A 26,105-nucleotide genomic window follows, 5' to 3' on the forward strand; every position below is an offset into this window, starting at 1 on the left:
AATAGAAAGTTTTTCGCAAATCGCCAATCGCAAGCAGACTGCCGACTGCCTGCTGCAATTTTCTCTTTGCAATTTGATTAAATAAAATATTGTGTAAAAGCGACGCCGGCAGAGCAACTTTCCAACTGCAAACTGCAAACTGCAGGCTGTAAGCTGCAGTTTCGCGCCACGACTTCTAAGTCGGTTACTAGATGCAATAATAATTGCATTTGTCCCACTTTACTTTCACTTGGCGAACCGAGCAACAAGCAGTAAGCAACAAGCTTCAAGCATCAAATATCAAGCAACTAGCAACAAAAAGCTGCAGCGCAGGCGTCGACTTTGACTTTGTGTGCCTGTTGCAGCTTTTCCAACTGTCGATGTGTGTGTATGTGTGTGTTGCATGAAAAGTTGCAACTTTTTCCAGTCGCTTGGTGGAAATTGTGTGCCGTTTGGTTGACTGGCAAAAAGGAAAAGTGGGTCAAGCGCACCATTGTTGTTGATGCTGCTGCTGCTGTTACTTGTTGCATGCCCCCACTAAATTGACAATTGCCTGCAACACACACATTATGGGTTCGCCACTTTGGCATTTGATTTATGAAACTGGGTTACCGCTGCTTTCCTTTTTCTCGTTGCAATTTATATGGTTTTTGCTTTAACATTTCGTCAATTTATTCACTATCATTTAAAGATCTTTATATATTACTCAATAGTACAGCAAGCACTAGTCTTAAACATATGTACGTCTCTTTTTTTACATTGCCTTCAATATATTGTTTTATTGTGCTGTACATAAAAAATTACAATTAAATCCAGGGCTTTTTAACACAAACTCATTTCGTAAGTTTTGCTTTAGATCGAGTATGTGCCTAATATTTACAAAGATTTTGAATTTCGTAGCGTACTTTTTGCTTTTGTTATTTTTTGGCATCAAAACAATAAATAAAGTATAGAAAGATTAAACATTTAAGTTAGGCGAAAGGGAGTTGGTTCGCAGAAAACTAGCTTAAAATAGATCGCGAAAATGAACTCAGCCATGTCGGCAGAGATTTTCCAGGTTTGGTGTTACTATCTTTGAAGAGTGAAAACTGTTTTAAAATAAAAACTCAAACAAACTAATTGGGTGACTTGGTCAACAGAGTTATACAGAAAACAATTTAATAAAAAGGAATAGGAATAGATTGGTTATCGTCGATGCAGGATGTTTGATAGGGCGCGTATCTGCTTCTGCAGTTCGGAGTCCATACGGTACGCCTCCTCCTCAAAGACGAGTCGCATCTCCTGCAGCGCTGGTAGCTTGTCAGCCTGCATGTTGAGCAGATCTCCAAAGAACTTGGTCCACACGTGCTTTTTGAGGTAACGCGGCAGCTTCTGTCGGATATCCCAGCTGGAGCCCTTCTTTTGCGGTTGCATATAGTCACCAAAGAGCATCACATGAACGGTCGCCGCGATGCAGAAGAGATCTGTTTCGTAGGACCAGCTGCGGCCCTCCTGCATCTCGATACAGGTGAAGCCATCCGTTTGCACCACCTTGCGGAACTTTGTCTTCTCAGCGTTCGGGAACAGGGTCATATCGATAGCACAGCCGAAATCAATCAAACGCAGCGATGGGATCGGACTGTCCACATTGGGCACACGCATCAGCAGGAAGTTGTCCGGTTTAATGTCCGCATGGATGATGTGCTGGCGATGCAGGTGGTCCACGATGTTGCAGATCTGCGCTGAGAAGTGCATCACCAGCGATTCGTGCATTACTTTGGTGGTAGCCTGGCGGATTTTGTTGTTAATGTCCAGCAGCGAACCGAACGGAGAGAACTCGGTGGCTATTAGGCTAGCATTTGGGGCGATAATCGCCGTGGAAATGTCCATCAAGCCAGGCAACACTTCCGGCTCCTTGATGCGTTTAAGCACCTAAAATACGCAAATTGTATTAGCATTTTATTACAATAATAAGTGGTAAAGAAAATGTATCTCACCTGATCACATATGTAAATCTCCCAAGTGTTTGGGGGCTTCTGATACTTCAGCGCCACCACATTACCAGTCCGAGAATCAGTGGCTTTATAAACCGAACCGTAGGATCCACGACCCACCTCCTTGTCAATGCTGAAGGTAACGCCTTCCAGGACGTTCAGCGAGCGAGTGTTGGATATTTTTGGCAGTGGCGTTTGGACAATCTTGTAACTGGCATGGGCATCGTGATCGCCAGGAAAGTCCAGCTTAGCGAGGAAAGCACGGCACAGTTCGCTGTTAAACGGATCGATGGCCTCCTTGTCCATGTGGCGGGCAATCGTTTCAACGGCCTTCGATAGTCGACGCTCCTGAGCTTCCGTATCGTGTTGGGTGGCAAAGTAAGAGTTCTCCTGAAACGTCGTGAAGTCGGCCAGTGTGCTAGTGCCATTATTGTTGTTGCTGGTGCTGTTGTTGTTGTTGTGCGCTTGTATGGTCTTATTGACCGGATGGAGGATCTGCTGTTGCGATGTGTCGCGGAAGTTGAGTCTATCTACAGCCAAGGCCAGCGAGCTATTTGAGTTATCCAAAGCAGTGGCACTAGAGAACGAAAAGTTTGCATTGTCGTTAAATGTGCCAGGTGCTCCGGCAACCACACTACTCGAGGCGGCAATGGCCACATCAGCCGCCGAGGACGCCGAGTTGCTATTGCTGCAGAGATCCGGTTGGAACTTGCTGCGCTTGACTTTGGTGCGTGCCTTGCGATAGCCATTCGCCTCGCTTTTCGGCGTCGAGGTCTGGCCCAGCATGTAGGGATGAAAATGGTGGTGGCTTCCGTTGCGTTGACGCTGGATGGGAATCGGTGAAGCGGGTGCCGGGTCCGGTGAAGGGTGATGGACTACCTGCGTTGGCTGATGGATTATTTGATGGTGCTCCTGCTGCTGTTGTTGTTGCTGGTAAACATTCTCTATGGTATAGGCACTGTAGGTGCTGCTGGGCTCCTTCCTGAACTTTATCTTAATCGATCGGTTTTCCTGCTCGAAAGTGGTTTGCGCACTGAACTGCACGCCATTTGCGTAGGGTCCACTAGGCTCCTCCTCCTCATCGTCTTCCTCCTCTTCATCCGATTCATCATCCCCGTTATCTTCTCCAGCTTCCTCCTCTTCACCCTCCTCGGCGTCATTGTCCTCATCTTCCTCACCCGTATTTTCCTGTCCACTGCTAGTGTTTTGCCCGTAAAGAGCTCCATCCACGGCAGTCATATAGTAGGATTTCTCTGATTCGTAGGAATTATAAAGATTTTGCTGTTCTTGTTCTGCCGGCTCCGATGGCTTGGCTTTTTGTTCCATTAACTGCTTAAACTTGCGGGCTAGTATCTCCTCGGGACTGTACTCGATGCCTGCTCCTGGTGGGTATACCAACTGCTTGGCATAGTGACACACACGCGAGGGATCATCAGGCTCTTCGAGCGTCAAAGCCGGCTTCCAGGTCTCATGGTTGTTGCGGCCGTAAGCATGGAAATTGCGCGGCAAGCGCAGGCCAGCCACTTCGTTTGTCACCGGAGGACTTTGTTGAGGAGGTGGATTGCCGTTGCCGTTTTGCGGCTGCTGTGGCTGTTGTACTTGGTGCTGCGGTGCTGCAGTTCGTTGCGGATGCAACTGTGGCTGTTGGGCTGGTGCATAATGGGGCTAGAAATCAAAGGAGTGTTTATCAAGTAGCTTTAATATTACATTTTATTGCTTACCTCTGCCACAGGAGCATACTGCGGCTGTTGCTGGGCTTGCGCTGGTGGAATTGCTGCTGGGGACTGAGTAGCAGGATGTGGTGCATAGCGTGGCTGCTCCTGGTAGGGTGCCTGATAGGGCACCTGTTGTTCTAGCGGTAGATGCTGCTGTGGCACCGGGTGATGAGGCTGTGGGGCTGGATGTGCCTGCGCCTGCGGATGATATTGCTGATAGACATTCTGTTGATATGGCTGGGGACGGTGTTGTGAATAGCTTTGCGGCATCTGCTGCTGTGCATAGTTTGTGAGTTGCTGCAGTGCATCCTGCGGGGGATGTTGCTGCTGCTGTTGCTGGTGCTGCTGTTGTTGCCGCTGATGGAAAAGTGTCCTGGCATAGGCGAACTTGGTGTGGGCGTGCTGGAGCTCCGAGGTGAGCTGCGCCTTCTCCTGGAAGGCCAAGTTGAACACCGCCTCCGCATCCTTAAACTCCTGACGCGACTCGTAATAGGCAGCCCATCCAATGTAGAAGGCCGCCACCTGGCGACCAGTTCCTCGCTGAAAGAGCACCTGGTAGAAGTGGAGTGGATCCGTCTGCATGGCTATGTACTTCAGCCACAGCCGCACCAAACGGACATCCTGACGATAGTAGTCATTGTGCTCATACACCGTCAGACAGCGCTCCAGAGTCTCGCGGTACTTTAACTCCGGATCGCTGGGCGCATGATTCTCGTACCAGCAAATGTAGTTGTACCAATGATCGAGTGGATCCGGACCCTGGTATAGGGAGATGGCGTGCTCCCACGCCTGCTTGTCCTTCAGAAAACCGTGCATCTCGTCCGGACTGGCCAGTGGCGGTGCTCCATCTGCGACTACTCCTGCTCCTCCTCCAGATCCTGATCCCTGGCGCATGTACGAGTGCATGGCCATCTTAGCCGGACGGGAAACCCCCTGATATTGCTGTGGGATATTTGCCGTAACACAAACAAATGGATGCGAGACTGCGGTTTCTTCGGGTCACCACTCGGAAGTCTCGGATTTCGGATTGTAGTGCCTCCTGCCGATTGGACTGGATTGGCTGCACCAATTCAGTTAGTCCCTCGGCGTCGTCGGTTTGCACTAATGGCACATCCGCATGATTTTCGGTTGGATTTTTCAATCGTTTGCAATGCTCAAAGATATTTTGTATCTTTTCCTCCTTTTTAGCTTGCAAATGGAATTTATTAGAGCTGCAAAACAATCGATAGAACTATTGGCTGTCACTGTTGACGATAGCTAGACATAAGAGCTATCGATAGTGCGATAGAAACGTGTTAGTCGGAATTTGTAACCAAAAACTAATTCTGTTATAACTTTATTTCGTATATATTTAAAAAAAACTTAATTTTTTAACATAAAAAAATATAGCCGCTACTGCTTAGATTTAGTGTAATTTGGATTACGAGCAATGTATATAACTGTGTGTGTGAAACACTGCTTGATTCACGATTCACTGCTTGATCACGTAAGCAGTTCATTGCAATGCCTTAAAGCGCTTAAGAATAAATAATTTCAAAATAAACACCACGTTTAATTATATTAAAATTCACTTAGGATTCCATAAACATTTTGCAGCTAAAAAGTGTTATATGGGGAACCAAGATCTTTATTTCGGATGATATTATTTTATGTGACGTTCCTTCTCCTTTTGGGCAGCCTGAACTGACGTTTGCCAAGAAAGGATAGTGAACTATAAATGACAATTTGTTTTCTCTCGATACAACTAGTTTTTTTATTTTTTATGATAAATATTTTACTAAATATTTTACTTATGCGATAGTTGTGTAGTGCTGATGACGATAGTCTGCGATAGTGCCACCCCTGTCGCAAGTTCGCTAACTGGCCTCCAGAGCGCGCCACCGTGCTCGGTATTACTGCATTATTGTTTTTTATCAACTCGCTAGAAATTACGCTATTCCCAAAAAAACCGCAAACCCGCGAGTGTTTATGTTGCGTTCCGAAGTGCATATCATAGATTAGTAGTATTAGTAACCCCGCAAACGGCCTGCTGTCCAAAAAACACGCGTGATTCCCCACGCACATACATAGACCCCGAAATTTCTTTTCTCTTGTTTTCGACCCCTGACTGCGTTTGTGGATTTTCCCCCCAAGAAAAAAAAGCGAAGAGAAAACGCAATTGAGCAGCACATCGATTGGAACGGCTGCAAACTGAATCCCCCGGGATACGGATAATGGAGGTTTCCGCCGACCCGTACGAGCAGAAGCTCTACCAAATGTTCCGCAGCTGCGAGACGCAGTGCGGACTTCTGGACGAGAAGTCCCTGCTGAAACTCTGCTCCCTGCTGGAGCTTCGGGATCAAGGATCCGCACTGATCGCCAGCCTGGGCGGCAGCCACCAGCTGGGCGTGTCCTTTGGCCAGTTCAAGGAGGCTCTTCTCAACTTCCTGGGCTCCGAATTCGATGGCACGACGTCATCGGGTTTTATTGGTGAGATAGCACTAAGAATCAATCACTCTATAGATTAACTTACATAAAACAACAACTCATAGAACAACATACTTTTAATCTGTAATTGCGCTTTAATCACCTATCAAGCAACATCAGATAATCACGAAGTGTTTGCCAGGCACTTATTTCAGATAGTGAGTCGATTTTGACACGGATTTGGAACCGAATGGGTTTCCCTATTAATAAACTCTGATCTCATGGACCTATTTCAATCAATATATAAATTATTTCATACTGATTTTCCATAATTTAGAATCCCTAAAAAGGAACGCAGTTAGTGCGATCATGATGCTTATAGTAATCAATCTATGGGCTAATTTGCAAGGATAATACACATTTGCTTCAAACCCCTGCTTATCTGCTTCGGAAACTTCTAGGCAAATTTAGGACACCTTAGGATACGAATATCATAATCAGCACGCGGATTAGCACGGCGGCAGCTGGCGGTCATAAAATCATATATGCAACTTACAATTTTTTACGACTCCCAACTGTTCTCGACTACCTGATCCTGCATGATTCTAATCAGGTAGCTGGTTACGATGTCCTGTATAAATACGCGACTCATTCAGCTGGGCAGTTTAGTCTAAATCGAAATGGGAACGCGATTGTATTATCGCCGATCCGGCGGCCAGTTAACAGATCCAATTATTGAGAAGCTAGCCGCTCGCTTTGGTAGTCACCTAAGATCCATACAACTCTTCCAGTTCTCTACTAACCTATATCTATTGAATCTTACAGAGCGTTCACTGGTGATTACGGATGAGCCGCTGACCAGCACATACATTGAGAGTCCGCCAGAGTCTTCCGATCGCGAAGTTTCACCGAAACTCGTCGTGGGCACCAAGAAATACGGTCGCCGGTCCAGGCCACAACATGGTATCTACGAATTTTCCGTCACGGACTCGGACAATACGGATGAGGACCAGTCGCAGCAGCAGCAGAAGCAGCGAAATCTCAATGGCTGCGATGAGCTGGGAGTTCAGGTGAGTGTCGGCTGGCAAGTCACGTACGAAGTGGCGATACAACTTTTGGTTATGTATGCAAAAGTGCATAGTAAACAGATTTTGTTTAATCGTTAATTATTGCTGGTACGGTAGAACACCACTAAGTACCACAATGCAAATGAAGTATCTTCAATAAACATTATGAAATTGAATAAGTTTCTTATCAGCATCTCATTTTCACCAACCACAGGTGCAACGTTCCTCGTCCCAGAGCGATCTTCCTGGCAGCCGCCGCCTGCGGTCCGTCCACACCAGCGGCAGCAAACTGAAGCGATGTGCTTCGCTGCCAGCACGCCGAAAGATGAACAACAGCACCACAGGAGCAACTACATCGCCAACGGCAGCAGCCAAGTTGAAACAGCTATCCATCCAGAGCCAGGCGCAGCACAGCAGCAGCGTGGAATCCTTGGGTAAGTTCCCACCGGCCAGCAACCAACCCGAACAATCCCAGATTAGCCGATCCCCTTGTCCCCTTGCCACCCTCTGTTGTTGTTAGCCCAAAATGCGAAAATTACGTTTGAAGCAATGATAAAAGTAAAACACTTGTCGGTACACACCGTAGGCCATCACCTGGCCACCAATCCCGCACCGTCGTCCGAGCACTGGAGATGCTACCACGGCGGCCGTTGGTCATGCTGCAAAGGTTTGTGCGCTCTGAAGCAATTGTCAACACCCCCACACCCACCGAAACCCCAACCCAGTCATTCGGTTTCTAATCGCACCCTATGTAGCCGCACCATTGATTCGTTCTACTTACTGGTATAATCACATATTCCACATTTTCAACCCCTAGTAAAGTTGTGAATCCTTGACTACTTGTTAATCTATTTAGTTAAAGATTTTATATTAATGAATTTCGGTTAGGAAGGATATTTCTTTATAATGTGTTCCATTTTCTTGGTTTAATTCCTAACTCTTTAAATATCACGCCAAAACAGAAATATATTTTCTCATTTCGAATAGCCATTTGATATAGAGAAATAGCAAACTTTCGGCGCTTTCGCTTACACCATCGATTCACACACACCCTTCCCCACTCCCAATCCCACACCCACCTGGTATCTTGGGCTATATGTATAATAAATGTGTATATACAACAGCGAACCTAATCTCATTCGTCCCACGCTAATTGTTAATTGCCATGATTTACAGACACCGTGACGCCTCAGCAGCTGGAGACGATCTCAGTGCATAGCATTATCGAAGCCTGGGAGCTGGCAAGCATTCCCAACACTCGCAACCTACTTCACGTCCTGGGATTCGATGAGGAGGAGGAGGTCAACCTGCAACAGCTCACCAAGGCGTTGGAGGAGGAGATGCGTGGCCTCGAGGGCGATCACGAGCAATCGAATATGCTGCGTGCTTTGGCTGCTCTGCAGGCCACTGAGTTGGGTAACTACCGACTTGCCTTTAGGCAGCAGCACGAGGAGAACCTCAAGCTGAGGGCCGATAATAAGGCGGCTAACCAAAGGGTGGCCTTGCTGGCCGTGGAAGTGGATGAGCGGCATGCCTCACTGGAGGATAACTCCAAGAAGCAGGTGCAGCAGCTGGAGCAACGACACGCCAGCATGGTGAGGGAACTTACGCTGCGAATGAGCAATGATCGCGATCACTGGACCAGCATGACGGGAAAGCTCGAGGCGCAGCTTAAATCCCTTGAGCAGGAGGAGATTCGCCTCAGAACGGAACTCGAACTGGTGCGCACGGAGAACTTGGAGCTGGAGTCGGAGCAGCAGAAGGCTCACATCCAACTCACAGAGCTGCTCGAACAGAACATTAAGCTCAACCAGGAACTGGCCCAAAGGCCGAGCAGCATTAGTGGCACTCCGGAGCACAGTCCATTGCGACCAAGAAGGCATAGCGAGGACAAGGAGGAGGAGATGCTCCAGCTAATGGAGAAGCTGGCTGCTCTTCAAATGGAGAACGCCCAGCTGCGTGACAAGACTGACGAACTGACCATCGAAATCGAGAGCTTAAATGTTGAACTAATTCGTTCGAAAACCAAGGGCAAAAAGCAAGAAAAACTAGAGAAACAAGAGGAGCAGGAGTCGGCGGCGACGGCCACCAAGAGGCGTGGAGATTCGCCGAGCAAAACAAACCTCACAGAGGAGAGCCCTCGTCTGGGAAAGCAGCGCAAGTGCACCGAAGGAGAACAGAGTGATGCCAGCAACAGCGGAGATTGGTTAGCTCTAAACTCTGAGCTGCAAAGAAGTCAAAGCCAAGATGAGGAGCTAACAAGCCTCAGGCAGCGGGTGGCTGAGTTGGAGAAGGAACTCAAGGCGGCAAAAGAAGGCAGATCTCTAACTCCGGAAAGCCGCTCCAAGGAACTGGAGGCTAGTCTCGAGCAAATGCAGCGCGCCTATGAGGATTGCGAGGACTACTGGCAAACAAAACTCAGCGAAGAGCGGCAGCTGTTCGAAAAGGAGCGACAGATCTACGAGGATGAGCAGCACGAGAGCGATAAGAAGTTCACCGAGCTGATGGAGAAGGTGCGCGAGTACGAGGAACAGTTCAGCAAGGATGGCCGTTTGTCGCCCATTGATGAGCGCGATATGCTGGAGCAGCAGTACTCAGAATTGGAGGCAGAGGCAGCCCAACTGCGCTCGAGCTCTATTGAAATGCTTGAGGAGAAGGCTCAGGAAATTAGTTCTCTGCAATCGGAGATAGAGGATTTGCGACAGAGATTGGGTGAGAGCGTCGAGATCCTCACTGGCGCCTGTGAACTCACATCGGAATCGGTAGCCCAACTGAGTGCCGACGCGGGAAAAAGTCCAGCCAGCTCACCTATCAGCTACCTCTGGCTGCAGAGCACCATCCAAGAGCCGGCGAAATCCCTTGCTGACTCCAAGGATGAAGCCACCGCCAGTGCCATCGAACTGCTCGGAGGCTCACCATCGCACAAGACAGCCAGCCGGTGAGTATGAGAAGAATCTCTGTGTGTAATTGGTGTGAGCATCCCTGTGTGTCCCTCATAATTTGCACTGTTTTGTCCTGTATATATGTTTTAGTTTGATCCCTCACATCTAACCATGTCTAATATAAGTTAATTTAATATTTTTTAAGTGTATGTTTGTGCTTGTTTAATAAATATAATTTAAATTCATAAAGAAACTCATCACATTTTCGAAAATTATTGATATATGATTTCAATAAAGACCGCTTACATTATTACATATTATATAAAGGAATTGCACTTTTTCGGTTATGACATTAGCTGCTGGAACTGCTTTTATTTGGTTAATTTTCCCATTTGTTTCATTCGACGTTTTCATTTCGCATCTAAATATTAGTTCGACAATTTGTTCAACGGCGTTTTTTATTTTTTAAATAATTTGCATACAATGGTTCCTTAAACAGCAATAACCTCACCACTTCGGAAACATCCATCTTTAGCACAACACCCTTTGAAAGCTCTCAGTCGGGTCCTTCGCCAACAAACAGTGGCACCACCAACGCCTCCGGCGCCAATGCCGGTCCAGCTCCGATCAGCAAACCCAAGAGGGCCCAGAGCCCTCATCAGGCTCCATCGGAGGGAGAGATAGCCGATTGTGAGACGTCGTCGACGGCGTCCAACAAGAGCTTCGAATCCAACAGTAAAACGTCTTGCCTTAGCCACGAGAAGTGCAGCAGTCCGTCGGCACTGAAGGAGGAACTGAAGCGCCTTAAGTTCTTCGAGCTGTCGCTCAAGGAGCAGATCAAGGACTTGAGCCTGCAGCGGGACGGTCTGGTCATGGAACTGCAGCAATTGCAGGAGGCGCGACCAGTTCTCGAGAAGGCCTATGCGGTGAGCCGTGGATTTTGTTTATCGGAGAATATTTATTAATCAAATTTGGTGACTTATCATTAGCGAACCACGCATCCAACGCTTCAGCAGCGACTGAACCAATTGGAGCTGCGAAATCGCCATCTGCAGAATGTCATCAAGCAGCAGCAGCAATACACCGAGTCCCTGATGCAGCGTAAGTGGCAGAAACGTAACACTGACCAAGGACATTCAATTACTTTGTATGTCTTTATTAGAATCCTGGAGGCAGCATCAAGTGGAGCTCAACGATCTGCATAGCCGGATCGAAACCCAGGGTGTTTTGCTGGCCGAACAGACACAGCGACTGCAGAATGCCGACATCCTGGTGAAGGACCTCTATGTGGAGAACTCCCATCTGACGGCCACAGTGCAGCGGTTGGAGCAGCAGCGAGCTAGGGTTAACCTAATTCACCAGCAGCAGCAACAGCAGCGACTTGTGGGCGGCGGACTGCCCGGCATGCCTTAGTTTGCCCCACCGGCAAACGGATATAGTTTATAGTTAATTATGAAAAAGACAACCTGAGGAGGGGTGCTCAGCATCAGCAGACATCGAACATGCACCTACCCATAGTTCGTTATGAATGTTTAGACATATTTAACACTCGGTAGATTAAGTTTGCATACTCGTCGTATTCGTACGTTGCGTTTTTGTGAATGAATGTGAATCCATGTTGTTCGACACGAGAGCACCGCAGCAATAACTACAGTGACTATAATCTAAACTTAAACTCACCCACGCGCAAATGAGGAACAATCCACACTAGTGTACCAATTTGTAACACATCTAGTAATCGACTAACTAATACGAATGGATAAACTATTTACACGAGCTAAAGGCATATATTCGATTGGACATAGACGAAGAAGTATCCACGTAATATATGTTCGTTCATGTCTCACTGCAATGTTGACCTTACTAATTGACTACTGAAACAGTTATCGTATATTAATTATATTAGAAGAAACAGTATTTTAAATTTGTTATGCGTCTGAGTAGGCGAGCACGTTTATCAATGTTTATCACGTGCCCAATCAAATGCATCGGAATTGTTGTTAATTTTATTGATAGAGAAAATGAAAATGAGCGTAAACAATGATCTATGATATTGATGTAATATGTAACGACAAAAGACCTGTAAAGCTGTAACCATACACACGAATCTATGTATTTAAATGCGATTTAAGTTAGCCAATACTCTTCAATATTGCTTTTGCGAACGCGACTTTTTGTTAAATCTATATTCGTCCCAATAACTCACTCGATTTATATGTAAAGAAAAAAAAACCTCAACTTAGTTTATCAATCACACGATTTTGTGTAATCAGTGCTTAAATCAATACTTTCGATCAAAATAGAAGTTTACTTTTTAAAAGTATAAAAAAATAATACAACAAAAAAACCAAATATACAATTATTTATAAAACCAACTTGCGATAAATTGATTTTATTATTAATAATAATTAAAAGGAATGGGGGAATTTGTTTTATACTTTTTAAAATATGTTTGCCTTTTAAAATTCTAAGATCTATAAAGTTTTCAACCATTATAAATCTAGTTTTAAATTATATAGTGATAAGATTAAGATAGCAAGAATTTTGTTTATTGCTACAAAATGTATGTTAAAATTTTATTACGAAGTTCAAATTCGAAATATTTATCTGATCTTAGTTTTTCCCTTTTTTAATTGTTTTAAATATAATATCGATGTTCAAATGGTTGACACAATCGAAGTATCGATACCACTTCGCTGTTTCTTCCAGCTCTATCGTGCACGCGCTGTTAAAGTTTATTTGTACTGTTAACGCGAATTGGATTAAAATGTTTTGTTTTTTGTTAGTTTTCGGTATAAATGTGTTTCTAGTGCATTTAACAACTGGTGAGTGTGCGTTGTAGTGTATAAACTTTAAGGCAATTATACTGGATCCCTGAAAAGCTGCAGAATACAAGGGTTTTCCATGATGCGCGCGGTTGTGTGTGTGTTTGGTGCACTGCCAGTGCATGTGACTTTGTGTGTGTGTGTGTGCGGTTTGTTTTGTTATTCGATGCGCAGAACGGGAATATATAATTAAATTAGGCATTTTGTTGGCGAAACCATATTGTAATCAAGGCCTTTAAAGTTGACCCTCAAATCGAAGCAGGAAAAATCATTAGTTAGGTGTTGAAGACCATGAAGTATGTGGTACAAAATGTTAAGGACACCCTTTTCCGCTGAATTGTTTAAGCCATATATAATCAAAAATATTGTTTGTGTATATATGTACTTTTGTTTATGTCAAGTGATACATTTTCTCAGCAACAGGCATTAAAGTGTTATTCTTGTTGGATATTCATATCTTTGCCAATTGGAAATAGAACTAGATGCGACGAAAAAATTTTCTGCAAGTGCATTCGATTCTGTTTCGGTTCTATAAATAATTATAGACAATTACATTGTTTACGGTAGAAACATGTTTGATAACAGCGATGGCACATTGCATTGCACTCTGTTAACAGAGAGCTTCTATAAAAATATTTGTGATTACATTATTTTTTTATATTGCTTCATATTCTTTACATATGTTTTATTGTCTTTCCTCAGTGCGAAAATCAGGTTGTGTTTAACTTGTGGGATTCTAAAATGTTAATAAACATGCTTATTTCTTCCTTTTTTTTTACATATGTGTACCCTTTCTACATATATTTGACTTCAACCAACATTTTAAATATTTCACATTTTATAGCCTACTTTTCGGCTGCTATGATCAAGTAATTTCGATTTAGAGGAATTTTCAACTATTTGTAAAACACCGAATATGTTGATTTCTTCATTATTTACGCTCTTATTACACTCTTGCTTCAAATTTCACTTTGATGCTCTGCGCTGTGCGCAGTACAATTCCGCTCTCCAAAGTGAGATCCTCTAACCGAGTGGCGGGCAATAGTTTGAAGTTCCTAATGACCGTTGCCAGGAGCACCTTCATCTCCAGGATGCCGAATTTCTGACCAATGCAATTCCTTGGGCCTGCACTGAAGGGCACAAAAGCGAAGGGATGGCGATTCACAGCGTTCTCTGGCAGAAAACGCTCAGGCAGGAACTGATTTGGGTTCGGGAAATGGCGTGGGTCTCTCATGATGTCGTAAAGGTGGATGCTTATCTGGGCATTTTTTGGTAGGATTAAACCATTCATTACACTTTCCTCCACACATTTTCTGCCAATGATCGGTGCTGAGGGAAACAGCCTCAGCGATTCCTTGATGACACACTCCAAATGGACCAGTTCGTTGAACTGGAACATACTGATTTCATCAACGTCTTCGGGAAGATTTTGTATCTCTTCGTAGCACCGCTGTTGCACATCCTCGTGCAGAGCCAACAGGAGCAGTGTGAAGATTAGGCTGGTTGATGTGGTATCGTATCCGCCAAACATAAAAGTATTGACCTCATCACAGATACCCTGATGATCGATCTTGCCCTCCGCCTCAGCTGCCAAAAGGGTATCCAGCATGGCGTATCGCTGCTTCTTGCCGAATTCATCAACTTCTCCGAGTTGTTTCTGCTTGAATTGCTGCCTTTTCCGTTGGATGATACCGCTCGAGAAGCCGTGAATAGTACGTAGTATCTTGGAATACTTTCGATAGTCTCCGAAAAGAAAGAAGTACCAGTTGTAGAACATCAGCGGATTGCACATGCGCTGATTGAAAACTATTTCAAAGTCATGGATGGCCTTTCTGTACTCGTTTCCTTCCGACATGTCATCTAGTTTTACGCCCAGGGCCGTTTCTATAACATAAAATATAAAATATGAATATGTAATAAAATTTTATAACTAGATGATTAGGCTTGCCGCAAATATTGTTTAGAGTAAACTGTGGAATAATCTGGTTAAGTTCAAGTTCGCAGCCCACGTTTTTGTCCAGTATTTGGATAAACTTTTTGCTCTCCTCTCTAAAATGATATTAATGATCAATTAGTAGTTAATATGTTAAAAAAGTCACTCACTTAAAAATGAAGAGAAAAGACTGCAGAATATTAAAATGAAAAGCCGGCGTCAAAGTTTTTCTTCTTGAGTGCCATTTTTGATCTACAACGAATTCAATTAATTAATATTTATGATTACATACGACTGGTCACCTGTGCTTATCAGCAGCCCGTCTCCCAAAAAGGGCCTTATCAAATCATAAGCCATGTTCTTGGTAGTAATTTTGGTGTTCTGAAATATTTCTTCAGCTTCTTCGGCACGAACTATATTATATTCTGGTGCAAATAGGAAGTACCATAGATAATTTTGTCCATTGGCTTTGGCAGTGGACTCTCGTATAAAGTTAAAAATAGTAGCTGCAATATATATAAATAATTAGTTGTAAGCATACAACGATTTACATTCAATATATACCAGGCGTTAAATTAAGTAAATCAAAGTTGTTGCCAAATCGCGTTTTTCCAGGAATTAAGAATACTTTGCTTTCTAATGGACTGCCATCCGCTGTTCTCACTCGTTTACATAATGAAAAAATAAAGTATGTTTTATTAAGTTGTCTCAGCAGGAGCCAAAGGACTCCAATCAAAAGTGTAGACCCCAGAAGAGCGATCCACATTTTTAGGCTTTGGGGAACCGTACTACTGCGAACTTCAAAACCCACTGAGCTAAGGCATACCCAACGAAAAGAAAAGGCCCATGAAAAAGCTCTTTGTTATCGGAATATTTTATTTTATTGTTCAATTCTAGTCATTGAGTTTTCACGTTCTGTTATAAAAAAATCTATAAAGTTCAAACTGAATGTACAAAAGTAGAACTGCTAGTCTAGCGGTTTATTTATTATCCCTAAACACCAGCTTAACCTTAACATTTTGCCGCGTACGCAGCACAATTCCATTTTCAAAAGTAAGGTCCTCGAGGAGAGTAACAGGTAATATCCTAAAATTCCTGATGACCGCTGTCAGCAGAACTTTTATCTCAAGGATTGCAAACTTTTGACCAATGCAATTCCGTTGTCCTGCACTAAAAGGCACAAAAGCGAAGGGATGACGATTCACGGTGTTCTCCGGAAGGAAACGATCCGGTTGAAACATTTTCGGGTTTGCAAAATGCCGGGGATCCCTCATGATTTCATAGATGTGAATGTTGATTTGTGTATCCTTCGGCATGATCAAACCGTTGACCACGCCCTCCTCCACGCAGCGACGTCCAATGAAAGGGACCGAAGGAAACAACCGCAGAGATTCCTTGATCACACACTCCATATAGATCAGTTCATTAAACTGGAACACACTGATATCATCGCTGTCCTCGGGAAGGTATTTGATCTCCTCGTAGCAACGCCTTTGAACATCCTCGTGGAGGGCCAGCATGAGCATGGTAAAGATTAGGCATGTGGAGGTAGTATCGTATCCCTCGAACATGAAGGTGTTGACCTCATCGCAGATTCCCTGATGATCGATCTGACCCTCTGCTTCGGCTGCCAAAAGGGTATCCAGCATGGCGTATCTCTGCTTCTTGCCAAATTCATCCTCTTGACCGAGCTGTTTGCTCTTGAAAAGACTCCGCCTTTTCTCTATGATGTTACTGGAGAACTCGTGGGCTATTTTTAAATTATTAACCTGCTTCCGATAGTCACCGAATAGATAGAAATACACTACGTTATAGAAGAAGGGGTTGCATAAGCGTTGCTGCATCACTTCTTCAATGGCGTGAATCGACTTGCGATATCGAATACCCTCCGTCATGTCATCTAGTTTTACTCCCAGTGCGGTTTCTGCAATTATATTATTCACATAGAAATTCTCAGCATAGTTGTATGAACGGTGAGTGAAAATTGCTGCTATAATTATGATTCATACTAAAAATTTATTTCATTGATGAGATAGGGAGTAATTTCTGTATTTGCTAGTCAGCATGAGTTATATTTATTATAGTCAGCATGAGTTATATTTACTGTAGTCAGCATGAGTTATACATTTTAGTATATATTCAAAGGTGGCGTTATCAATTCATACATGTACTTGGACTTACCGCAAACATTGTTTAGTGTGAACTGAGGAATAACCTGATTTAGCTCCAAATCCTTATCCACACTTCGATGCAGGACTTTCACCAGCTTACTGCACTCTTCCCTGAAAAGCGATCGTGCTTACAACTTACTTAACCTTTGTTATTTTGTAAACTCACTTGAATATGGTCAGAAAAGACTGCAATACATTGAAATGAAAAGCAGGAGTCAGGGCTTTTCGTCTAGAGTGCCATTTCTGATCTATATTTGGTTGAAAATCCTTTAAACAAATTAAAGTTAAGTAAAAAAATTTTAAATACCTGTGCTAGTCAGCAATCCTTCGCCCAAAAACGGTTTCAGAAGGTCATAGATCATATTTTTGGTGATAAGCTTGGGACTTTGGAATATTTCCTCGGCTTCCTCGGCCCGAACCACATTGTACATGGGTGCACGGAAAAAATACCAGAGATAATTCCGACCTTTTGCTTCGGCAGATGCATCTCTCATAAAGTTAAAGATGCTTTCTGAAATATATTTCAAACCACGCTAATAACGGTTTAGTGTTGATTTCGTTTTACCTACCAGATGTAAAGTTTAGAAGGTCGAAGTTGTTTCCAAATCGGGTTTTTGTCGGAGTTACGTAAATCTTGCTTTCCAGCAAACTACCGTCTTCAGGGCGAATTCGTTTACACAAACTTAGAATGAAATAGGTCTTATTTAAATGGGTCCACAGTTTGCAGAAGATGAAAATCAAAAGTGGAACAGAAAAAAGGGCTTCCAAAATCATTTCCACGTTAATATAATATTCCGACTAGAGGTTCTAATACCTTCCAGATCAAGCTCTGATCTATAAATGCCGAATACTGATTAGAACTCAGTGATCGGAACAATTGAGTTTTGTAAAATCAATATTTACTTAGTATAAAACATGTTCCCATGCGGCATGCAATTGATGGGTATATTTAATTACTTATAGTGCAATGCATTTTCAACGTGTTTAAAACGTTTTTTGAATTTTACGATATTTATGTACATATATTTGAATTTGTCTTTCACGTAAGCTTTAACTTAAGCTCTATAAAACAGTACAAAGTCGTCGATAGTTTTGCAGCTTTGCAAATGTATTATAAAAAAGTACCCTCTTTATAAAAAGCCAACCAGTAATTAACTTAAATGTTTATAAGAGTCACGAACGTATTGCTTAAGTTAATTACATGTTAGGATCTGTTTTATTCAATCTATTTAATAATAATCCGCTTTGATGTAACTGAGAATATGATCACTTCTTTTGAATCGGTAACAGTATTACTGGTTTATTTGTCTCTATATATTACATATTACAAATAAATGATTTTTGGTTTTCGCTAAAATTACAATAAGAAATATTCTTCATGTGACCCTTTTCGTTAACTTTACTTTGATATTCTGCTGAGTGCGCAGTACAATTCCGTTCTCGAAAGTGAGATCCTCCAGCTGAGTGGCGGGCAGGAGCCTAAAGTTCCTGACCACAGCGGCCAGGAGCACCTTCATCTCCAGAATGGCAAACTTCTGGCCAATGCAATTCCTCTGGCCAGCACTGAAGGGCACGAAGGCAAAGGGATGGCGATTCACAGTGTTTTCTGGAAGAAAACGCTCGGGCTGAAACTGATTTGGTTTCGGGAAATGTCGCGGATCCCTCATGATGTCGTATATGTGGATGCTGATCTGTGTGTCCTTTGGCATCACCATTCCATTCACCACAGTCTCCTCCACACATTGGCGCCCAATAAATGGCACTGATGGAAACATTCTCAGCGATTCCTTGATCACACACTCCAAGTAGACTAGTTCGTTGAACTGAAACACACTGACGTCGTCGCTGTCCTCGGGAAGACTTTCCACCTCCTCGTAGCACTTCTTCTGGACATCCTCGTGGAGGGCCAGCATGAGGAGGGTGAATATTAGACACGTAGAGGTGGTATCGTAGCCCTCGAACATGAAGGTATTGACCTCATCGCAGATACCCTGATGATCGATCTGTCCCTCTGCTTCGGCTGCTAACAGGGTATCCAGCATGGCGTATCGCTGCTTCCTGCCAAATTCATCGACTTCTCCAAGTTGTTTCTGCCGGAATTGCTGCCTTTTTCGTTCGATAATGCGGCTTGAGAAGTCGTGAACTATCCGAAGTTTCTGCACATGCTTTCTGTAGTCTCCGTAGAGGAAGAAATACCAGTTGTAGTACATCAGCGGATTGCACACGCGTTGAATGAGAACTTCCTCGATGGCATGAATGGCCTTTCTATACTCGTTGCCCTCCGACATGTCATCCAGCTTCACTCCCAGAGCAGTTTCTGTAAATGGTATGAATTAGTATAAATGTAATTAGATGTGATCGCTTTAGCTTACCGCATATATTATTCAAAGTGAATGGCGGAATAACCTGGTTAAGTTCCAGTTCAGCGTCTAAGTTTTTCTCCAAGACGTTTAGGAATTTCTTGCACTCTTCCCTAAATTAAACACATATTTTATTTGCAATTGTAATAAGGAATTGTTAACTCAAACTTACTTGAAAATACCCAAGAACGACTGCAGGACATTGAAGTGAAAGGCCGGCGTTAAAGCCTTGCGTCTGGAGTGCCATTTGTGATCTTGAAATCTTCGACTGATTAGTAAATATAATACTGCAATCAATATTGACTGACTCACCCGTGCTTATCAGCAGTCCGTCTCCCAAAAACGGTCTTATCAGTTCGTAAACCACGTTCTTGGTTATCAGCTTGGTGCTCTGGAATATCTCCTCAGCTTCCTCGGCCCGAACCACATTATACATGGGTGCATATAGAAAATACCACAGATAATTCTGACCCTTTGCCTTGGCTGTCGATTCTCGCACAAAATTAAAAACACTAGCTGCAATAAAACAGTAAAAGTAGTTATAAAGTTATAAACCTTGTGAGTAGCATTACGAACCCGGCGTAAAGTTGAGAATATCCAAGTTATTGCCAAATCGCGTTTTTCCCGGCATTAGGGCCACTTTGCTCTCCAATGGGCTGCCATCCTCGGTTCGCACTCGTTTCGTCAATGAAAGTATAAAGTAGGTTTTGTTAATATGTTTTAAAAGAAGCGCCAGGGCCGCCAACAAAATTGGGGTCCCCAGCAGAGCGATCCACATTTCGGCGCAAAATTCTCCGCTCGGTCCGTTCTACAGGCAATTTCAGTACCCACTGAGCTTTGGCGTATCATCAAGCCTCAATAATCATAATCAATTGTATGTAGTATAGTATAGTATAGTATACGGTTTAAAACAATAACAATCGCAAAACAGCTTTCTGTTATCAACCAATTATATGGTTGGATTATTTCAATTATGGCTGCTGGGATTGTTAGGTTCTTTTGATACATACACTTGAACTTGCTATTTATAATTTTGGATATTGTATAGTTGTGATGTTTAGTTTCAAATCATTCCAAAATTTCAGGTATTTTCCCACAGAATTTGATTGTTGGTGTTAAATGTTTAATCATAGTTTTCTTATCTTTTAAGTTATTTTAGTCTGCAAGGTTGTGTTATTACTCGCGGTTATAAATGCGTCAAGGGTCAATTGCGATTGTCAAATGGTTAGTAGTAGAGCGATTAGTTGTGTCAACAAAAACAGGATAAAAAAATAATAATTGGAACATTTATTTTTATAACAATCCAGCACGTAAACCTCTTAGACTGTCAGAAATGAAACTAATTGCTTGCTAATGCATATAAGTTATATTGTCATGCTATCGAATTCAAAGCGTTTTGGTTTTATTTTTGTTGGCATTATGGGTTATAATTAGTGCCTATAAGTATACACAGGAAATTCAGTTTGAATTAGCTTATCTACTGATATAGTAGTAGACAAAATACTCATTAAATTCAAATCGTTATGAGCTGCTAAAACATAATGGTATTATCCATCAACCAGCTGCCTCCTATTAAGAGGCATAATAATTAATTGAAGCACTTGGCAGATATTGAAATTGTTAGAGGAGCATTTGAAATAGTTGAAACTGGCTTACGATCGTTTCATTTCCCCTTATGACCATTCCAGATTAATAACAATTTCTTGGCAAATTTCCTCCCAGGCCAAGCGGCATATTTTCCCATCGTTCCAACTATGGATGTGGCTGCAGAAAAAAAGGAAACTGGCAATGTCGCATCAAAATGCCGCATTGATTAAAGTTTGATTAGCTGCAGCTTGGCCAGATCGCATTTGGGCTTGAGGAATTAATTTGAGCCAAGTTTGTAATGCGCGCGCAGAAATGGCAATGCAGCAGTTGCAGTTGCCGCAGTTGCAGTTGCTTCAGTGGCAAGCTGGCCAAGTGCAGCCTTTGCTGCAATAGAAGTAAATGTGGAAAAAAATTAAATCACAGTAATTACATTTTCTGTGGAAATGGCAGAAGCCGGAGATGGACGCGCAAACATGCTGCACGACCACTGCGTGGACCTGGATGACAAAAATAGTCAATGCAGCAGCAGCAGTAACTGCATCAACTGCAGCAGTCGCAGCAGCAACAGCAACGGTCACAGCAGCAATCACAAACTGCATTTGGGCATGAAAAGTGCTGTGCCGGCACAATTGGATGGAAAAACTGGCCCTGTCTCTCCGTTTCTTGTTGTTATGAACAAATGTTATTGCGGCGGCAACATGCTGCATGTGTTGCTGCTGCCACAGGAGCAACATCTACTGCCCCTGCTGCTTCTGCTCCTGCTGCTGCTGCTGCTGCTCATTAAGATGCAAAAGACGTCGCTTGCCGCCTTTTTAGAATTACTAATTGAATCGACGCGATCAGTGGCAATTGCAGCGGCGGCATTGGCCACAAAAACCAAAAACCAACAATGAACAACAACAATTGCGGTGGCGGCTTGAATGTTTGTTTGTTTGTTTGTTGTTTCAACCGCTGCTGCGTTGAATCTTGCTGCTGCTACTGTTGCAGCTTCCGCTGCGGCGTGAGTACACAAACATACGGTCATACGCCTGCGTATTTATTTATTTACGTACGTGATTCGCGGCGTGGTTTGCGATTCTCTTAGGGCAAATTCCGCCGCAAAAATCTGAGCCAAAGCAGAGCTATCCCTTTAGTGACGATGCACATCCGCAAGCCGCTTGGGGCAATTGCTAAGATAACAAATTCAGAGTTACTTGGGAGCTGAGAACCCTCAGGCACCTGCTCCACAGTTGCTTATAAGGCAGAAGGCACTGGTAATAATCATTAAAATTAAACGGGCGCTTCTACTGAAATCCTCTATTACTCTGTATATCTTAAGGTTATCGACCATATTAGTCTTACATTTTGAAAAATAAAAACCACACCTTTCAGCCGCATTCTTTAAGCTTTAGTACACAAATTTTCCATCATTTTCCAGCATCTTTTTAGTCAAAATATTCATGTTTTCAGTGCTGACCTTAGTCGCTGCATTTCTGGCTAAGCACAAAGTCATGTAGCAACATGTTGCGCGGTCGCGGCAACATTTTCCGTGCGGCAACATGATTTTTCAATTATTGCACCGGCATGTAAAATTTGTTGTAAGCGCTTGCATATTTACTTTAACACCTCGTCCTCCGTATGTATCTTTTTTCCGTGCTATTTCCTTTTTTATTTATTTTTTTTTTTGTTATTTTTCTGCGTGTATGGGCTGACAGCGAACGATGCCGGCGACGAACAGGCGACGCTTGTTAGCCATGTTGCACGGCCTGACACTTGTTGCACGGCATTCTGCCCCAGCAACCTTTTGCGGTCGCAGTGCCCCAAAGATCTCAGCTCGCCGATGTTGCTCTTGCGGTCGATGTACAATGGTCCAAAAGTCGAATGTTTGGCTACCTATTATTAGTTTTCTTTATTTTAAAAATAATTTTTCACAGATCATTAATTAGGTCTTTAAAATCCACTTTACTCAATGATATTTGCTTACAAAATTCTGTTTCTTGATCTGCAGATTACAAATATATTTCGTTTAAATGTGACTGGAAAATGCAGTTTGAACCCACTGTGCAGTGTTGTTCTTGGGTTGCTTTTGGTGTTGATGTTGCTGCTGTGTTTTTTCGCGTTGTCGTTGGCGTGTGTCTCTCGCTCCACTAAACTTTTAATTAAAATTTGGTCGTATCACAGTGGCTGCTGCTTCCTTTTTTGTGGCTTGTTAATGTCACCTGAAGGAGGCGGGGAATACGGGCAATATACTCCACTGATTTTTATGCAAATTTGCCAGTCTCGTTTTTCGGTCACCGGGCAACTTGAGGGGCTTCCAGACGACGAGGGCTCGCTTTTGGGATCGCAACGGATCGGATCGGGTTCCCATGCCGAGCTGCGTTCGTCATTAAGTTGTCATGACCATAATCATCTTTTGAGATGGCCATAGACCAACTTTGGCGTCCACTTCTTATATAGTATGTCTCTGTAAAAACTGAACCGTCGATCAATATGGCAATTGGCATTTCCCCTACGATTAAATAAAATGATAATTTTAAATGGATATTTTCTTGAAAATTGCATGCGAGATGATTGAATTTACTTGCTTATCTAAAAGATTTCAGACCTATGATTTCTAAAGAATCTTTATACATAACAATACCCATTTTAGAGTTATACACTCTTTTCTCCATGAAAGTAACATTAATTGAAAAGAAAATTGGACAAGTTCCAGCTTTGGTTGCCATTTCGGCGTGGGACAGGTGCATAAAGATATATTGACTCCCGTTTGGATGTTGCATGATCCGGTGTGGCAATTGGCCAAGATTTATTGACATAATGAAGACTAATTCGCGCGTCTGTGGCCGAGCATTTTGACAATTATTTATGTTGTATTAAGTTGTTTGGCGGCAGCGCGTGTAACGATGTAATTAATTGCCATGGATTAGACACCGCCGATGGCCGATGGCTGAAAAGACCTGGTCACGCAGACCAGACCGAGATGCGGAGGCACCAAACCGGGGCACGATCCGAGTTACTCAGCCAGGAAAGCCAAAGCGGCTTAGGCCCATAAACAACCAAGTTTATTCGCGACGACCATCTGTGACGATCCGAATTGAAAGCGGAATGGAATCGAAGCACTTCAATTGGTCATTCGACTTTGATGCGATTTTAAAGCGATTTAAATATGAATATCAAAAATATTTGCCGTGATCAATTTATACACTTCTTGGCGCACAGATATTGTTCGCTTTATAATAGAGATGGCTGGATAGTCGTTGGTAGTAAAATTTATAGTACAACTACTTCTGCAACACATATCAAAGAGCAAAGTCTATAAAAACTACTATTTCTGATAAGAATCCTTCTAGTTATAATATTTTATTGCCTAACTGATAACCATTTCCTATAAACATTTTGTTTGTAGTTATAATTATCTTATCTTCTCTACATTTGATTTGGAAAGTAGGAGAAACAAGAGTTAGTAAGTTGTTAAGTATTTTTTTAAAATTTATTTATACCGTTTGGGGTGAATTATATTATTTCTCTGAAATAAATCAGGCTGCATTAATTTTATGTGCCACACATCGCTTGCGTATTGCTTCCACTTTAAATTTAATTAAATTTTAGCTGCCCGAACTAATTAAAAAAACAAATTTCATTTTAACAACCGCTTCGAATGGCTCTTGCCCATAAAGTGTACACAGACTTCGGCGGAATCGCCAAACTGAATTGGCTTTCTCGAATGGAAGGTGGTTTTTAATTCCAGCTCTATTCCACTTGGCCACGTATTTTGTTTTATAGAGCAGCTACCATTATGAGGTTTATGGATCTAAGCTCATCAAAGCTTAAGCAGGCACTTTATAGGCAGGCTTGTATATTATTTTGCAGCCATTGTTCGTCTGCATTTCGTTCGCAAAGACAATGCCGAGTGTTGACAGCCAGCAGGAAAGAGTAGCTGGGTGTTGATAATCCGTAGACCAGTCTAGTTAATTTGCTTTAACAAGAAAACCGCACGCCGATCGTAAAGTTGGCCAAGAAAATCAAACAGATTTTGCCGCGCCAAAAACGCGCGCGACTCGCGTTCGAGTTCGCTAATTGAGTGCGACAGGGCGGTGGTGTTGGTCCGTCGTCGGCCCTTTTCGCCATGTCCTTGTGCAGAAAAAAAGGGAAAAAGCGGGGGAAAAAAAATAAATAAAATTTATTACGCCACGAAACACATGAAGGACAATGCCGCTGCCTCCTACTCCACCACCTCCTTATTTATTGCTTCCACGAATCGAGCGCGTTGTTTCCAAGAAATGTGCTCGCAACTCAGGCGATCCCGTCCAGAGGTGGCTATCTGTCTGGGCCCGCTGTGGCCGCGGCTTAACAAGTCGACACTTTTCTTCACACCTCCTGATAGTTGGCCAAGAATTTACTTGGCCATATTAAGCTTAATGGCCGCCCGTTGCGATCGCTGCCCAACTGACCGGTGGCAGTTTGCTGGCTCGTTTCAGCCGCAATGCGATTATTAAATGCAAAAATTAAGATAAGCCTCTGGAAGGGCATTTTTGCCAAGGGTTTTTAATCCGGTTTTACACAAAAACAAAAAAATATGAAGGAAATGGTGGCAGTGAAATTTCTTTGATATATTTGTAAAGCATGATATGGAGATGACTGAACGTTTCTATTTTCAAATCAATCCTGAAACTGAACTATTTTTTTATTTTACTTACATTTTTAGTTATTTACACCTTTGGTTCCTGTGATTGTTCTATGTGTAACACTGGCTACACAGGTTTTTTGTACAGTTCATGGCCCGAAGCTAAGCAATGTCACGGCTAATTAGCAATAGAAAAACAGCGGGCATCCTCATTTCGGTCACGAATGTGCATATTTTGCTCATATTTTCCGCCAGTTCGAACACGTGGACATAAATCGCCGCATTTAATGCCTTTGAGCCCAGTTCTTTTGGGTGCTCCTTTGGCAGCTGTGACTGTAACTGTGGCCATAGAGTGAGCTTTTTATAAGAGCGGCGATCGTAAAATTGCGAAATTTATATGCACTTAATTGCGGTCTTCTTTGGGCTTCGGTTGCTTCGGTTGCCCAGGAAAGGCCACATCGGTTCCACCAACGTCAATAACATTGTCCCTGCTTATGATGCACTGAATCAACTCGGAATTGCCCCAAGCAGGGCACACACAATGGGGCAACTTGTGGAGAAAACTATTATTTATTGAGCTTAAATCTCAGCCAAGCAGTTTCAA

At 43.0% G+C, this 26,105-nt stretch overlaps 5 protein-coding genes across 10 annotated transcripts in view; 2 read left to right on the plus strand and 3 right to left on the minus strand.

Moving 5' to 3' along the window:
- Window positions 1–626: 626 nt before the first annotated feature.
- On the minus strand, window positions 627–4,891 carry LOC6528165 (putative mediator of RNA polymerase II transcription subunit 26). Its single transcript, XM_002089194.3, has 3 exons — window positions 3,674–4,891; window positions 1,956–3,617; window positions 627–1,890 (listed from the first exon to the last, which is right to left on the minus strand). Exons 1-3 carry the CDS (start codon window positions 4,577–4,579, stop codon window positions 1,165–1,167), a joined length of 3,294 nt encoding a protein of 1,097 aa, XP_002089230.1. The 5' UTR covers window positions 4,580–4,891; the 3' UTR covers window positions 627–1,164.
- Window positions 4,892–5,543: 652 nt separating this feature from the next.
- Window positions 5,544–12,276, plus strand: LOC6528166 (blastoderm-specific protein 25D). Of its 6 annotated transcripts, none has more exons than XM_015198401.2 (8): window positions 5,544–6,136; window positions 6,899–7,143; window positions 7,355–7,574; window positions 7,727–7,807; window positions 8,317–10,078; window positions 10,522–10,948; window positions 11,012–11,123; window positions 11,185–12,276. In XM_015198401.2, exons 1-8 carry the CDS (start codon window positions 5,881–5,883, stop codon window positions 11,433–11,435), a joined length of 3,354 nt encoding a protein of 1,117 aa, XP_015053887.1. In that variant the 5' UTR covers window positions 5,544–5,880; the 3' UTR covers window positions 11,436–12,276. The 6 variants fall into 6 exon arrangements, with proteins under 6 accessions (XP_015053887.1, XP_039226440.1, XP_002089231.1 ...); XM_039370506.1 differs by having other exon boundaries at window positions 10,558–10,948; XM_039370507.1 differs by lacking the exon at window positions 5,544–6,136 and adding an exon at window positions 6,700–6,832.
- A 435-nt stretch (window positions 12,277–12,711) lies between these two features.
- The window catches only part of LOC6528167 (bone morphogenetic protein receptor type-1B), a 53,162-nt gene continuing 39,768 nt past the window's right edge, over window positions 12,712–26,105 (plus strand). The window contains exon 1 of the mRNA XM_002089196.4: window positions 12,712–12,847. Within this exon, the coding sequence (XP_002089232.1) occupies window positions 12,790–12,847 (58 nt within the window). The 5' untranslated portion in view covers window positions 12,712–12,789. The remainder of the gene's footprint in view (window positions 12,848–26,105) is intronic.
- LOC6528169 lies at window positions 12,912–17,822 on the minus strand. Its single transcript, XM_043206848.1, has 10 exons — window positions 17,521–17,822; window positions 17,259–17,462; window positions 17,118–17,199; window positions 16,962–17,062; window positions 15,765–16,704; window positions 15,345–15,637; window positions 15,083–15,286; window positions 14,951–15,032; window positions 14,796–14,896; window positions 12,912–14,731 (listed from the first exon to the last, which is right to left on the minus strand). The coding sequence occupies exons 1-10, from the start codon at window positions 17,723–17,725 to the stop codon at window positions 13,794–13,796; spliced, it is 3,150 nt and encodes a 1,049-aa protein (XP_043062783.1). The 5' UTR covers window positions 17,726–17,822; the 3' UTR covers window positions 12,912–13,793.
- Window positions 18,222–20,578, minus strand: LOC6528170 (probable cytochrome P450 4ac1). The gene is made up of 5 exons (XM_002089199.4): window positions 19,888–20,578; window positions 19,624–19,827; window positions 19,484–19,565; window positions 19,324–19,424; window positions 18,222–19,268 (listed from the first exon to the last, which is right to left on the minus strand). The coding sequence occupies exons 1-5, from the start codon at window positions 20,087–20,089 to the stop codon at window positions 18,328–18,330; spliced, it is 1,530 nt and encodes a 509-aa protein (XP_002089235.1). The 5' UTR covers window positions 20,090–20,578; the 3' UTR covers window positions 18,222–18,327.

Source organism: Drosophila yakuba, chromosome 2L (assembly GCF_016746365.2).
Source record: "Drosophila yakuba strain Tai18E2 chromosome 2L, Prin_Dyak_Tai18E2_2.1, whole genome shotgun sequence".
Classification (NCBI taxonomy): Eukaryota; Metazoa; Arthropoda; class Insecta; order Diptera; family Drosophilidae; genus Drosophila; species Drosophila yakuba.